A 14,617-nucleotide genomic window follows, 5' to 3' on the forward strand; every position below is an offset into this window, starting at 1 on the left:
GTCTTGCAGACCCAAGTTCAGAGAATCTCAAACACAAGAAACAAAGGACGCTACAAAGGGGCCATTGTAGTGAGTGATTAAAACCAGTGGTGGAGTATTTTGCAAGCAGCCAAGGGGAAAAGAGCCAAGAAGAGGTGGCGAGAATACACAGAAGAACTATACAAAAAAGATCTTCACGACCCAGATAATCGTGATGGTGTGATCACTCACCTAGAGGCAGACCTTCACATCCTGGAATGCGAAGTCAAGTGGGCCTTAGGAAGCATCACTACGAACAAAGCTAGTGGAGGTGATGGAATTCCAGTTGAGCTCTTTCAAATCCTAAAAGATGAGGCTGTGAAAGGGCTGCACTCAATATGCCAGCAAATTTGGACAACTCAGCAGTGGCCCCAGGACTAGAAGAGGTCAGTTTTCATTCCAGTCCCTAAGAAAGGCAATGCCAAAGAATGCTCAAACTCCCGCACAACTGCACTCATCTCACATGTTAGCAAAGTAATGCTCAAAATTCTCCAAGCCAGCCTTCAACAGTATGTGAACTTCCAGATGTTCAAGCTGGATTTAGAAAAGGCAGAGGAACCAGAGATTAAATTGCCAACATCTGTTGGATCATTGAAAAACCAAGAGAGTTCCTTTATTGACTATGCTAAAGCCTTTGACTGTGTGGATCACAACAAACTCTGGAAAATTGTTAAAGAGATGGAAATACCAGACCACCTGACCTGCCTCTTGAGAAATCTGTATGCAGGTTAGGAAGCAACTGGACATGGGACACCAGACTGGTTCCAAATAGGAAAAGGAGTACGTTAAGGCTGTGTATTGTCACCCTGCTTATTTAACTTATATGTAGAGTACATCATGCGAAGTGCTGGACTGGATGAAGCACAAGCTGGAATCAAGATTGCCAGGAGAAAATCAATAACCTCAGATATGCAGATGACACCACCCTTATGGCAGAAAGTGAAAAAGAACTAAAGAGCCTCTTGATGAGAGTGAAAGAGGAGAGTGAGAAAGTTGGCTTAAAGTTCAACATTCAGAAAACGAAGATCATGGCATCCGGTCCCATCACTTCACGGCAAATAGATGGGGAAACAGTGACAGACTTTATTTTTTGGGGTTCCAAAATCACTGCAGATGGTGACTGCAGCCATGAAATTAAAAGACGCTTACTCCTTGGAAGAAAAGTTATGACCAACTTAGATAGCATATTGAAAAGCAGAGACATTACTTTGCCAACAAAGGTCTGTTTAGTCAAGGCTATGGTTTTTCCAGTAGTCATGTATGGATGTGAGAGTTGGGATTATAAAGAAAGCTGAGCACTGAAGAATTTATGCTTTTGAACTGTGGTGTTAGAGAAGACTCTTGAGAATCCCTTGGACTGCAAGGAGATCCAACCAGTCCATCCTAAAAGAAATCAGTCCTGAATATTCATTGGAAGGACTGATGCTGAAGCTGAAACTTCAGTACTTTGGCCACCTGATGCAAAGAGCTGACTCATTGGAAAAGACCCTGATGCTGGGAAAGATTGAAGGCGGGAGGAAAAGGGGATGACAGAAGATGAGATGTTTGGATGGCATCACCAGCTCAATGGACATGAGTTTGAGTAAACTCTGGGAGCTGGTGATGGACAGGGAGGCCTGGCATGCTGCAGTCCATGGGGTCGCAAAGAGTCAGACCTGACTAAGCGACTGAACTGAACTGAAAGAGAAAAGATACCTTGTGTATTAAGAAGCAAATACAAGAGGCACAGCAGGCTTCTCAACTGAAACGACACAAGTAGTGAAGAACGTCTCTAAATTATTACAGAAATATCTATCAATGTAGATATTTTCAAAAATAACTCTCAAGAACAGTGGCAAAATTCTTTTTCAGAAACAGATGAGCTGAATTATTCCCACCAGGCCTGCTTACCCCACAAGAAAAGCTGAGCATGTTCTCCAGGCAGGGAAAAAAGGGTGGGAGTCCACATCTACACAAAGGAATAAACACCAGAAGCTGGAAAGGGGTGGGTGGGCGTTAAAACTTTTTCTTAATTTAAAATCTCTTTAAGAGATGTTGACATTAAAAATTAATAGCAATGTGTGATGGGGTTTACAGCATTATATAAATGGAACGTGTGGGGCAGCAAAGGCTGGGGGTGAGGGTCGTGTGCTGACCGACCAGTGACCAGCGACCAGCGCAGCAACTGCACACAGAGGCAGAAACGCACAGCTAGTAAACGATGGAGAAGATGAAATAGACTCATGAAGCAGCAGGACTGGTCAGAAGAGGCCAGGAAGAGGGGACATGGAGCAAAGCAGACAGGACAAAGAGAAACAAAACAGCAAGATGGTGTGTTTGCACCCGAACACACCAATAATCAGTCTCCGTGCAAGGTCAAAACACCCAGATCAAACGGAGAAGGTCCCCTCCCTGAATGGAGATGCAGGGCCTGGCCCCAAACGTGCTTCTTTAAGGCAATCAGCTCAAATCAAAGGACACTAATGGGCCAGAAATTAAGGACGGAAGAGAGTGCGGGTTCCTGGCCCACTCGGAGCAAGAGCAGGAGTGGGGTGGGCGGGCAGAGCCTGGAACAAGCCCCGCCCATTTCACATTTTATGGGCTGTTTGATGCCTTCGTGAGAATCTGTTCTAGTTTTTCGCCAGTGTTTGCCTTGGGTTTTCCAGGTTTTGCTCGTTAGGTCTGCATACATTTTCCGATCACTTGTCTAAACTGCCGATCTCCCTCAAGCTGGTCTCTTCACTCCTGTGCCTGGTACCTCTCTGTGAACAAAGTATTTGAATATAGCCCAGTGTATCCATCTTCTCGTAACACCTCATGCTTATGAGGTCTTAAAATAAGACATTTCTTTTCTTACCTGAAGACCATGAAGATACTCTGTGACGCCCTCTGTCTCCTTCGTTCACCTTTCATGCTCTTGCCTACCTTCCATCTGACGCTGGTTTTTGTGTACAGTGTGAGGTGAGGTTTAGTTTTCTCTTTTCTGCGTGAGGCCCCAGCTGTCTGCACACCATTATTGGAGGGCCTTCCTGTCTGCTCTGCTCTGCATTGCCAGCGTTGTCTGGAAGAGCAGATCATCCTACGGGCATCCGGCGGTGACGCAGGACAACGTCCCAGAGATGTCCCTCTCCTGATCCCCAGGCCCCAAGAGGACGTGGCCCGACAAGACAAAAGGGCCTTCGGGGTGTGATTAGTGACAGACCCTGAGATGGGGACATTGTCCCGATTGTCTGGGTGGCCCCGTGCCATCACCAGGGTCCTGAAAACAGGCGGGGGGCGGGCACGGAGGGACTGGAAGAGGCAGGGTCGCCGACTGTGCTTGGAGCCTCGAGGAGGACCCGGCCCTGCCCACACCTCGGTTTTAACCAGCGGGACCCCCTTTGGGCTCTGGCCTCTGGAGCTGTTGTTGAAGCCCCTGCGTTGTGGTCCTGTGTTGCAGCAGCGGCAACACTCATGCAAACTGTCACCGTAAAGTAGCGAGCACACCGCGTGAGTGTGAGCGGTCTTCCGAAGCAGTGCCGAGTGGGGATAGAAAGAAGGATTCTGCACACCCCAGAGTGAGGAACCTCAGACCCTGGAGCCCTCAGGCTGCAGGAGTGCTCTTTGAATGTTAATTATTCAGGGCAAACCTTTAAGGCTAACCAGAAAAGAAGACAACTGGTGTATAAATTCCAAACCAGTAAAGAGGGGAAATGAGTAAGAGAACAGGTGACCCAAGACCTCAGTCAAGTTACGAGCGGCCAGTGACGGAGACCCACACACGGAACGCGGGGCGAGGTGCCGGGACTCGTCCGTGGATCGTGAGCCAAAAAGGTGCGTGGGCCCCACCTGCCACTAAGGGCAGAGTGAGCCAGAGCATGCCAGTCAGGTGCTGTCTGAGCGAGAGACTCCTGACCAGAGACGAGCCACGGCAGCAGGAAAGCAGAGCAACAGACAAGAGCAGTGCCGGGTGCCACTGAAAGGGCCACCTTCTCACTGTGCAGCGGAGCCACCTTTGTAGCCTCGGGCCCCCGCAGGGCAGGGCCACCACTCAGTGACCAAAGAGCCCCACACGTGGGAAGCACAAGTAGCAAGAACCTGGGGCAAGACTGTGGGGCCCACGCTCGAGATGGGAGAATCCAGCCCGCATCCACCACTGCAAGTCGGATGAGCAGAAAGAGCACAGACAGGCTTTGAGCAACACAGTTAAACTCAGCTTCGCGGACACGTGGACCTTGTGTCTAGAAATTAGAGAAACAGGCTGAGGCCATGTGTGACTGGGTCAGATATCAACTCCCAAAAGATGGATTTTTTTTAAATCCCCATACTTTTAGAAATTTTATAACAGTGACTTCTAAATAGCTCATGGGACTCAGAAGAAGTGACCATAGAAATGTCAAAAAGACTGGATTATAGCAGAATCGAGAAGGATCTTTTACCTTTATGTTAGGAGAAGGGCTGGAGGCTTTATGCTGAGCATCTAATTCGGGAAGTTAGAGAAGAACAGCAAAAACAAAAAACAAAAGAAAAAATGAAGAAAGCAAAGGGAAGCCTACAAAAAATACATGAACAGACACCAACAAAATTAGAAGCAAAGATAAACATGGTTGTTTGAGAAAACAAAAAACCTCATAAAATAGACACATTCTTGTGAGAATGATCCAGAAAAAATAAAGGCACAAATATACAACATTAGAAATAAAAGAGACAAATTCTAAAGAGCATCAGAGATTGAAGATAATAGAATACTGTGAACAACTTTGTGCAATATATTCAAAAATTTATGCAAATTTTGGACAACATCCTAGGGAGAAAGAACTCGAGACTCAAGAAGGAAAGAAAACCCCGACAGCCTTATAGCCAAGAAAAAACAATCAACAGATTTATATTCCCCCACAAAAATACCAGTTTTACCATCTTTTTCTGTTGAATTCTACCAAAATTCCAAGAAACCATTCTTGTCAGTCTGTACATATCTCCCAGGTAGAAGGAAAAAGGCTATCTTCTGCTGGTCAGTGGCGAACCTGACACCCGAGCTGCTCAGGAATAGGAAAGAAAAATACAACATTTCATCACCCCATGTGACCTTAAAACCTACAGATGTCACAGGTGAAGAGAGTAAAGGGAAAATGAACCTGTAAACATCTCAGATGATGCAGGTATTCACAACAGAAATTCTTAGCAAGCCAGGAGCGGAGTGAACGCCTCATCTTGATGGAGGAATTGATCTGAATCTAGAGCAGGCTGCCTCCCGTGTGCCCCATAAAGTCAGGGCTCGGCTGAGAGCCCCCACGTCAGCGCTTCCATCTGTGCTCAGCTGGAGGCCTCCACCAGAAGAGGGACGGGCAGGGAGCGGACGGTGTGCATTCTCAGGAGGCAGAGCAGCCAGCAAGCAGTGCCCCGCCCGTGGTGAGTGCGCCAGGCGGCAGGCACGCTGGCAGGTGCCCAGCGTGGTGTGTGAATGGTCAGGCGTGCGGGCCTGGCGCCTCTGGCAACTGTTCCTTCTTGAGACCTCCTGGCCCAGGTCTTTCCCAGCCCTGGGAGCCTTTCCACTGGAGAAATTACTGCCATTTTGGATTTACCAAAATTAAAACCAGCTCTTCTCACTACTTGTTTCTACACTGAGGTGAGAGTCACGTGATATAAAATTAACCACTTTCAAGTGAACGATGCAGTGGCGTCTGGTGCAGTCAGTCCTTGTGCCTCTGTCCAGCTCCGTGACCCCACTTCCCGTTACTGTCTCAACAGAGGGGAGCATGAAGAAGGAGAGCAGAGGCAAAGATCATAAGAAGAGAGGCACAACACGGAAGGCTGGGAAGGTAGGTGGCCCAGGCCCCACCGAGCCCCAGGCCTGGGGGGCCCAAGGCCCGGCCCCTGGATGGAGCGGGTCAGCTTTGCCTGCAGGCTGCACCCTCAGGGACTCCTGCCTGTCTTCACAGGGCAGCATACCCCGGATCGTCCCCTCCCACTGTGTCCTCGTCGACTCGGACAGCTTCAAGTGTATCCTTTGATGCTTCACCCGCCCGCCCCAGACATGGATCCTGCGGCCTAGTTCTCCTTAACCAAGGCCCAGTTGTCGTGGACCCCTACGAGGAGGCCCAAGGCCCAGGTGAGCGCTCCCTGCCAGGGACCACCCACAGCACTGGGAACATCCAGGCCTGGGTGCTGGCCTCAGCCTCTGCCCTGCCTCCATGTGGCCCTGGGTCAGCTCTTGCTGCACTGCCCCGGGGAAGGGGGGCGGTGGCCGTGTGCTCCGGGACCTGCCCTCACTCTCGTCTGCAGCCAGGGCAGGTCAACAGCATTTGGCAGGGACCCCTGAATTGGGAAGGTGCCGCCCCCGGGTGTGGGCCTGTGGCAGAGGGCTGCGCCCGCGGCTCTGGGACAATTCCTTGGCTCTTTGGCTGAGCTGGTTTTCATATCTTCACGGAGGAGGGAAGGAGCGCCACCCCTCCACTCCCCGGGCCCCCTTGCCCGTGAGGAGCCAGGCCCCGGGCGCCCGCCACACCAAGGGCCCCCCGTGTCCGCACCCTCGACGCCCGTTTTGTCACCATCCCATTCTGGTTGCAGAAATGCTGACTCCTGTCTCCGTGACCCGGGAAATTTTGGAAAGATTCCGAGACACGTTCACTGCGAAATGGACGGGGCACCTGGGCAATAAGCAGTTTCCCAGGTTGGCCTCTGGGCTGCGCCCACGGGAGACCCCTTCCCCTCCCGCGCTGACCCCTTGTTTCCTCAGTCCCTTCCTCACTGCCCGGAGGCGCCTAGAGCCCCAGCGCCCGGCGGGTGCCCGCCCACCCGCTCGGCTTCAAGGGCCTCCAGGCAGCGCCTCGCCGAGGGGCGTGTCGGGGGCGGGGCCCTGGAGGGAGAAGCCTGGGAGGGCGGGGCCTGGGCGGGGCGGGGCCTGGGCGGGGGCGGGGGCGGGGCGGGGCTTGTGGCGGGGCCGTGGAGAGCGGGGCCTGGGCGGGGCGGGGCCTGGGCGGGGCGGGGCCTGGGCGGGGCGGGGCCTGTGGCGGGGCGGGGCTTGTGGCGGGGCGGGGCTTGTGGCGGGGCCGTGGAGAGCGGGGCCTGGGCGGGGCCTGCGAGAGTTGGGCCAGCTGCGGGCCGGGCTCGTCCCAGCCGACGCCCTCAGGGACCTGGGCTCCCGGGATGCAGGAAGGTCCCTCTGCTGCTTCTCAGAGTAACCGCCCGGGGGAGGGCTGGAGCGGACCGCGGCACAGGCTGCTCACGGTGACGGCCCGAGCCCCGTCGCCTCCCCAACCCCGCTCTCCCTCTTCTTGCCTTGGCAGCCAGGCCGAGTGGGAGCAGCTTCTGGGCAGCTGCACAGGCTTCTTCTTCTACGGGATGGAGAACTTCCTATCGCACATATTAGTGGAAAGGCTGGCCGCCATGAACTTGGAAGGTGAGACCTCCGAGGCCCGCCTCTCCGCTAAGCCCACCGGCTCGGGCCACAGGTCGAATTCGCACAAGGACGGGGCAGGCCCCCTGTGTCTTACCAGGTGTCTCCCGTCCTCTGACGAAGGGCTGGGGGCTTTAGGACCGCACAGCAGGGCCTGGGGGTGGGGCTGAGGCCCCTCCTGCCCTCCGTCCTCCTCCTCCATTTCTCTGAGAGCCCAGACTCTGGAGTTGGGGCAGTTCACCCTTCAGGACTGAGCATGCAGAGTCCAGGAGGGCTGGGCCGGCATTTCTGGAAGGTGCTGGTCACGACTCTCCCCGCTCCCAGCTCTTCTGCTTGAACTGCAGGCTCTGGCCCCTTTTCCCATTTCCTCCTCGCTGTCCAGTGGCACCTCATCACCCCGCCCCACCCAGGTGCCCCGGTACTCCGCCCCCACCCCCAGCCAAGCCTGTGCTGTCTGCTCCCCTGGGGGTGGCCCCTGAGGCCGGCCCACAGTCAGGTTGCGCGGGGCTTGGCCTCCGTCCATGGGGCTTTCTCACACCCACACTCAAGTGCTCCAACACGGGCCCTGTTTCAATGGGCACAGGAGGCCACCGCCTCGTGGGGGCAGCTGGGAGCTGAGACCCCTCCTGCAGGTCGGGAGATGCAGTAGGCCCCCCGGGTGGACTTCGTGCCCCTCACTCCTTGCCTGGCCTGGCCGCCTAAGGAGACTGTGAAGGTGTGGAGCCCCTAGGGCAAACGACCAGCTTGCCCATGTGGCCCAGAAAATGGACCAAAGTCCGAGCCTCGGGCAGAGGGGGCTGCGTTTCCACAGCTGCTTGTGCCCTGGGTGACACCTGCCCACAGGGTTTCCCCCCCCCCGCCCCCTGCCCTGGGCACCCCACCGATGAGTCCCACCTGTGACCACAGAGTGCCAGATGATGGTGCTGCTGGACTTGGCCCAGTCCTATGAGAGTGTGCGGCGCCACGCAGAGTCCTCGGAGAGCAGGAGGTGCCAGGGGTCCCCTCTGGAAGCTGATGGGAGACCCAGGGGGCGTGTGAGCGGTGGATGTCCATCTGGGGCACTGGCCCTGCCCCCCACGGCAGCCGGGCCGCTGTGACCTGCCCCCAGACCACAGGCCTGGCCGGAGCCTCAGGCAGCTGGGCTTGGGATGGGAGACAGGGGGCAGTGGGGAGGACACCTGGCTCCAGCACCCCACATCATCCATCACACCCCCCCAGGGTTTCAGGGGCTGTGGGCAGCGGGGCTGCAGACCGCTTCTGCGGGGGGTGCTTCCCCTCTTAGCTCCCCCCACGCAGGGAGCCATCCAGAGTGTGCCGGTACCCCGAAATGATTTTTCTTGCTAAATGGCACTTAATTGTTCGCGTAGGGAGGCTGGCGGTGGGTGGGCGGGTGGAATCTTGATTTTTCAAGAAGCTTAAGGATGGTGAGTCCATCTACTGGGTCCCACACTTGGTACTCTTTGGGCTGTGGACGGGGAGGCTCTGGCCGGGCCCCTCGTGCTGGCCCACCATCTTGGTCCCCTGCAGTGAACTCCAGCTGTCCTTGGAGGAGCCAGTCGAGACCGCCATCCTCCTGAGCCTGGTGGGGGTCGGGAGCATCGTGGCGAGCCAGTGGCCTACGGTCCTGCAGGACAACGCGATGCGGGCCCGGGTCCTGTGGGAAAGTGAGTGGTTCCGGCCCTGCTGTGCAGTCCTGCAGCCATGAGGCCTCCTGGGGCCTGCGAGGGGTGGATGGCCCATCTCAGGGCTGATTTCTTCTCTAGATCTGTTGGCGGTTGGCAGGCCGATCGGGAGAACAACCCGCCTGCTTCAGGAGGTGGGAGCCAGTGAAGCTGCCCACCATGGTAACTAGCAATGGCCTCTCCTCCTCCAGCCCCTCGGGTCTGGGGTTGGGGGACTCTCACTCTTCCTGTTTCTGGGGACCCTCAGCCTCTGACAGCCCATAGCCCGTGCGAAATCTGGCATCCAGTATTTTTAGGGAGAAACATGCAAATGACTAGAACATCTTTATCTTCAAAAGGCTCAGGTCCTCACACCCTGAAAAGCCCCCCGGGGCGCTCTTGGGGAGGAAGCCCACCCACTCCTCCAGTGCAAATGAAACCCTAATGTCCACGTGTAGCGACAGCGCCCACGTGGATTCTGGTGTGAAAAACCCGAGTGCAGCACGCTGACGCGAGAATCTGCTGTAACTAAGAAAGAGTTAGCCTAGCTCATGAGGTCTTCAAATACAGAGTGCAGAAGAGCCTAAAGTTTAAAATCCCATGGTCCACAGTGCCAGGGAGGTCGTGGCCAAACAATAAATGCTTGTTGAATGAGCGAGTGAGTGCATGAGTGAGCCAAGTGTGTGTGTGCATAAGTGAATGTGTGTGTGAGTGAGCAAGTATGGGAGTATGTGTATGAGCAAGTGTGTGAGTGGGTGTGTGAGTGAGCATGTAGGAGCAAGTGTGTGAGAGTGTGTGAGTGAGGGAGCAATCGCACGGGCAAGCGGGTGAGGGTGGCCTGTGGCCCGCGGCGTCCACACCTGGGCGGTGCTGGAAGGCAGGGCCTGGCACCATCCCCTCCGTCGGGCTGGCCCCAGGCGTATGTCCCCCTGAGCCTGCATCGCGCGCCCATCTGCTCTCCCCAGACGAGTCCCTGCACGCCTGGAAGGACCGGCCGGCGGCACTCCGGCCGCAGCTGCAGGGCTCCGAGCGGCTCCCCATCACCCTCAACACGGTCCTGTATGGGCTGCCGCACCAGGCCATCGTGTGAGGGGCGCCCGGCCCACTCCCAGGCGCCTTCAGCCTCCTCCTGAGACCCCTGCCAGGCTGCGCAGCGGAGCCCCCACCCCGTTCTGCACAGGGCAGCGCGTGCCCGTCTCCACCGTGAAGCCAGGGCCCCGTGGTGGGGGGTGGAGAGTCCCTGGGGGCGGGTGGGGGTACCTGGGCCCACCCCACAGCTGCCTGGACCCCGGGCCCCTTGCTTCTCCAGGCTCTCCCTGGGGCCCCAGGCCTCCATGCCTTTGCTCCTAATGAGGACACGGGTCTGTCCAAGTGCTTCAATAAACAGCTTCATCACCTCCGAGCTGTGTTTCTGTGCCCCCAAAGTAGGGACCGTCCTGGTTCTGCCCCCCGCCTGGCGCAGATGCCAGCACATCCAAACTCACAGGGAGGGTGTGGCCACGACCTGAGCCCCCAGGCGTCCCTGCCCCAGCTTTCCACCTGGGAGTGGGACTCACATTCCGGGTAGAGGTGACTGTGTGTTCAGGACGCCCGGGGGCCCAGCCCGGGACCTCACCCATTGGCCCCGTGGGGCTTTGCCAAAGGGGTGGGAAGGGCTGGGGTGTCCACTGCAAATGCCTTGCTGGCATGGCTGGCGTGGGACTCGGCAGCCCTGATGTCCCGGCCCCGTGGCAGAGGCGGCCTGGTCTGTGCTCCGACAGCTGCAGGGCAGACCCAGCTCCGCAGGGCTGTGGGGACCCGGAGGGGACAGGCTGGTGGCAGGGGCAGGCAGAAGAACCAGCAGGGAGACTGGGGCCAAGACCTCGTTTCCCCTGAATCGAGGGACCGGAAATGCAAAGCAAACACGCCAGGAATCCTTGGTCTCCCATGTGTCTCTGGAAGGAACCTAAAGCGGTGCAGCCCTTCTGGAAAAGAGCTTGGCAGGTTTTCATAACTGCGTGTGCAGTTAGCACCTGAGCCAGCCTCTGCATGGATCCCAGAGGAACGGAAATTTAGGTTCACACAAAAACACCCGCATGAATGTGTCTGCCAGCTTCATCCCATTAGAGCAAAAACTAGAACCAACCCAAAGGCCTCCACCTCAAGTGGTTAAGCAGACAGCGCCTTTACTTGCTGGAACGCCCATGATGGAAAGGAAGCCACCCGTGGCTGGATTGGACCTCAAGGGCATCGTGTTGAGTGGAGAAGCCAACACCAAGAAGATCATCCACTGTGATGTCGTTCACACAACATCCTCCAAGCTCAGAACAGCAGAGAGAACAGGGCCCACGGAAGCCTTGGGGCAAAGCGGATTCTGCACCCTGGCTGTGACAGAGCCACAGATCTACATGTGGGAGAACACTGCGCCGTGCCCTGCCACGCACAGACATGCACACACAGACACACAACAGACAGACATACAGACACGGACACACACAAACACGTGGGCACACACAAACACAGAGAAACAACACAGACATACAGGCACACACACATAGACACAGAAACTACACACAGACACACGTCACACAGACACACAACAGACACAGACATACAGACATGAACACACACAAACACAGGGAAACAACACAGACACACACACGCACATAGACACAGAAGCTACACACAGACGCACGTCACACAGACACCCCGTGGCGGGGCCTGCAGCACGCGGGTCCGCCCAGTCGCAGCTCCAGCCCGGGCTCCGGGTTTGCCTGCGCTGTTTCTGCAGCTTCCTGTGAATCTATAATTAATTCACCATAAGAAGTTTTTTAAGAGCTCATTTTTGATTATATTGAGGTGACAAGTCCCCTCTTTTATGTTTGATTTTTTTCTTTTCTTCAAACATATACGCATATTTGTTCCCGTTTTCTTTTTTCTTTTTTTTCAAAAAAGCGCTAATGACCAGGGAATAAATTCAAATGGAGCAGCGTTGGAAATACGAGCTTCCCTCTAGAAAGATGCTGGCACCGACCCAGACAACAAGGATAAAAGCTTCTGGAAATACTTCATCCGCGCAGAGTCACATTTTTCACCTGCTGCTGTGCCTCTCCTGTGAGAAATGTGAGTGCTGTTCCGTGTAGCCGGGGCTTCAGTCGCCCTCTGAGTTATGTGCCGGCACCATGACAAATCACAGTATCAATTAGCTGCTGTAACACAAGTGGCATTCTGTAATATATTCAAGCACGAAAAACTGCGTAGGTGAAATTTATGTAACCCTAAAAACTATAAGGAGAGAAAAGATCACTTGGAATTTATTGGTAATAATAGGAGACAATGTAATTCCAACAGTGCACAGCCCTTTGAGAAAGGGCGGCCAGGCCTGCAAGCTGTGAGTGTTCCAGAAAGGACGCAGAGGGGTGACGGGGCGCCCCGGCGCCGGGGCGGGGGCAGCGTCCCCTGGAGATCCCCGCCCTGCCCCCACCCAGCCTCCCCCTTCCTGAGCAGCAGTTGGCTCGGGGCCAGCCTGGGCTCCAGAGTCCAGACCAGCTCCCCGACCTTGAGCTGGTCGTCCTGGAACCCCGGCCTCCCCGGACAGCGCGGCGCCCAGGACGCGGCGGGGTCGGGGGGCCTCCCAGCAGCCGGGGTTGGGACCGATCGGTTTCTGTTAGTCAATCACCTGCTTCAAAGTTCAACTTGCTTTCTGAATTTACACCTTGGAAATAGTGGTTTCCGCATTTTTAAAATACGGAGTTTCTTTTAGCAGTATGCTTTATTGTAGGAAATTTAAGGGGAAATTAAAGGGAGAAAAGCACTGATTTTCTGTTTCCCACAGCGAGCTCCTGGTGTTTTCACACTTGGTAAAGGCCTTGTCATTTTGAGATGTTAGTCAGAATCTTGCTCAAAACCTTCCTACCCTCAGACAGGCTGCCTGCAAACACGACAGTTCCAGTGCCCCGGGATGAGGGCCACTGGGTTGGGGGGATCTCTGAATGGGTGAGGAGCCCAGGGTCCCCCTCATGGCTGGGGGTCTGGGGGCTGTGGGCTGTGGAGCCGGGCCAGCCCGGGCAGGGGGCTCCCATTCTTATGATCTGCCCGAGGGGTGGTCCCAGCTCCCCCCTCCCACCCCCCACCCCCCGGGCAGCACCCTTTTGCTCATGGAATCCCACAGAACAGCATCACCAGGCACAGACCAAGGTCCGTCTCCCAGGACGTGGCCCCTGCTTTCACCTCGAGGGAGATCCGGGCCTCCGTCTGTCCTGGCCCAGAGCTCGCCCGTCTGCGTGAGGGCACCTGCCTTGGTCCTCTCCAGAGGGCAGGCCTACGGTTCCAGCTGGGTCCCCTGTCCCCCAGGGCCTCCAGCACCTGGGCCCACCTTCCTCTCCCAGCAGTTAATTCCCTCTCACAGCTCAAACAGCCCTTCTGGGTTGATTGGGATTAAGAAATTAGGTGGGTTAATAAAGCTAAAATGTTCACAGACTCTTGTATATAAATTTCTATTAAGTTCCCTCATTCAACACTGGTCTCTAATAGTTTAATTTCTGTATTAAATAATTAAAACTCTATTTTCAATTGCTGTGAACAATTGTTTTCCTTAATGATCTTCCTGGAGGAGCCAGTAATTTTATATCTTGTAAAAATGATTAACTGGCATCATTATCCCATATGTCTGAAATATAACCCAGCAACTTCAAGAAAGGCCATTTGTATTCAATTAATGCTCCCTTGCATTAAGACATACAATATTACTTCACGTCCTCTCATTTTATTATGACGATGATGGAGATAGAAACAACCAGTCTCATTATCCCATTTCCAACAGAGAAATCAATTTTCAGCATGTCTCTACCCTTACAAAGAAGAAGGCGGCGTGGTTCCTGGGGAGCGGCCGCTGCAAACTCCCTCCAGGTGGCAGCCCAACTGAGGGGTCTTCCCCTGGACCAGGGGCTTCTCCTTGGGCAGCCCTTCTGGGGCTCTGGGAGGGGCCCGTGACCTTAGCCTCCCAGGGGTTGTCCCGGAGGGGAGGGGGCTGCCTGCCCCTCCCCTCCACCCAGCATCAGTCTGGCCCCCCGGGGTCCCCACGCCCAGAAGGGGGTCTCCTGAGAGACTGCTCTGCTCCCGGGACCTGTGTTGGCCTTGGATGGACCATGCCCCAACGTGGAAATGGAGGGGCCGGGGGACTCCCTGCAGTGAGCAGCCCCTTTGTCAGGGTGATTCAAGGGACGTGCCCTGCCTCGCCACTCAATCAAGGGTGCTGGCGGCCAGGATAATCTAATTGTTTGACGTTTTTATCACAATTCATTGAGACCAGAGGCAGATGACTAGATTAACACCCCGTGCTGTTGGCTAATGGCCGGGATGGAGCTGATGGGGAGCTCTTAAATTCTCTTATTACAGATTTTAATTCTGTGACACACGGCGAGAGGTGGCAGCAGGACAATAAGGTGGAGCTTCCTCGGCCCAGAGCCCTGGGATCGGGGTGCCCCCACACCCTCCCTGTTCTTCTGGGCACCTGCTCTGAGCCAGGCTCTGGGGTAGGGGTTCTGGGGGCAAACAGTCCGGGGGGGGGACCAGGGGCCTCCCTGCCTGAGCCCTAGGACCCCCG

General features: G+C 55.4%; 1 protein-coding gene across 12 annotated transcripts in view; it reads left to right on the forward strand.

Moving 5' to 3' along the window:
- Window positions 1-10,432, forward strand: part of CFAP46 (cilia and flagella associated protein 46) — a 95,284-nt gene extending 84,852 nt beyond the window's left edge. For 10 of the 12 annotated variants that reach the window (XM_024986023.2, XM_024986024.2, XM_010820164.3 and 7 more), the window contains 9 exons: window positions 5,725-5,795; window positions 5,916-5,976; window positions 6,050-6,085; window positions 6,544-6,646; window positions 7,263-7,375; window positions 8,279-8,360; window positions 8,900-9,036; window positions 9,118-9,216; window positions 9,999-10,432. In XM_024986023.2, the coding sequence (XP_024841791.1) occupies window positions 5,725-5,795; window positions 5,916-5,976; window positions 6,050-6,085; window positions 6,544-6,646; window positions 7,263-7,375; window positions 8,279-8,360; window positions 8,900-9,036; window positions 9,118-9,216; window positions 9,999-10,123 (827 nt within the window). In that variant the 3' untranslated portion in view covers window positions 10,124-10,432. The remainder of the gene's footprint in view (window positions 1-5,724; window positions 5,796-5,915; window positions 5,977-6,049; window positions 6,086-6,543; window positions 6,647-7,262; window positions 7,376-8,278; window positions 8,361-8,899; window positions 9,037-9,117; window positions 9,217-9,998) is intronic. The other 2 variants (XM_024986026.2, XM_059882118.1) reach the window with 1 other exon arrangement.
- The last annotated feature ends 4,185 nt before the right edge of the window (window positions 10,433-14,617 follow it).

This window comes from Bos taurus, chromosome 26, assembly GCF_002263795.3.
Source record: "Bos taurus isolate L1 Dominette 01449 registration number 42190680 breed Hereford chromosome 26, ARS-UCD2.0, whole genome shotgun sequence".
Lineage (NCBI taxonomy): Eukaryota > Metazoa > Chordata > Mammalia > Artiodactyla > Bovidae > Bos > Bos taurus.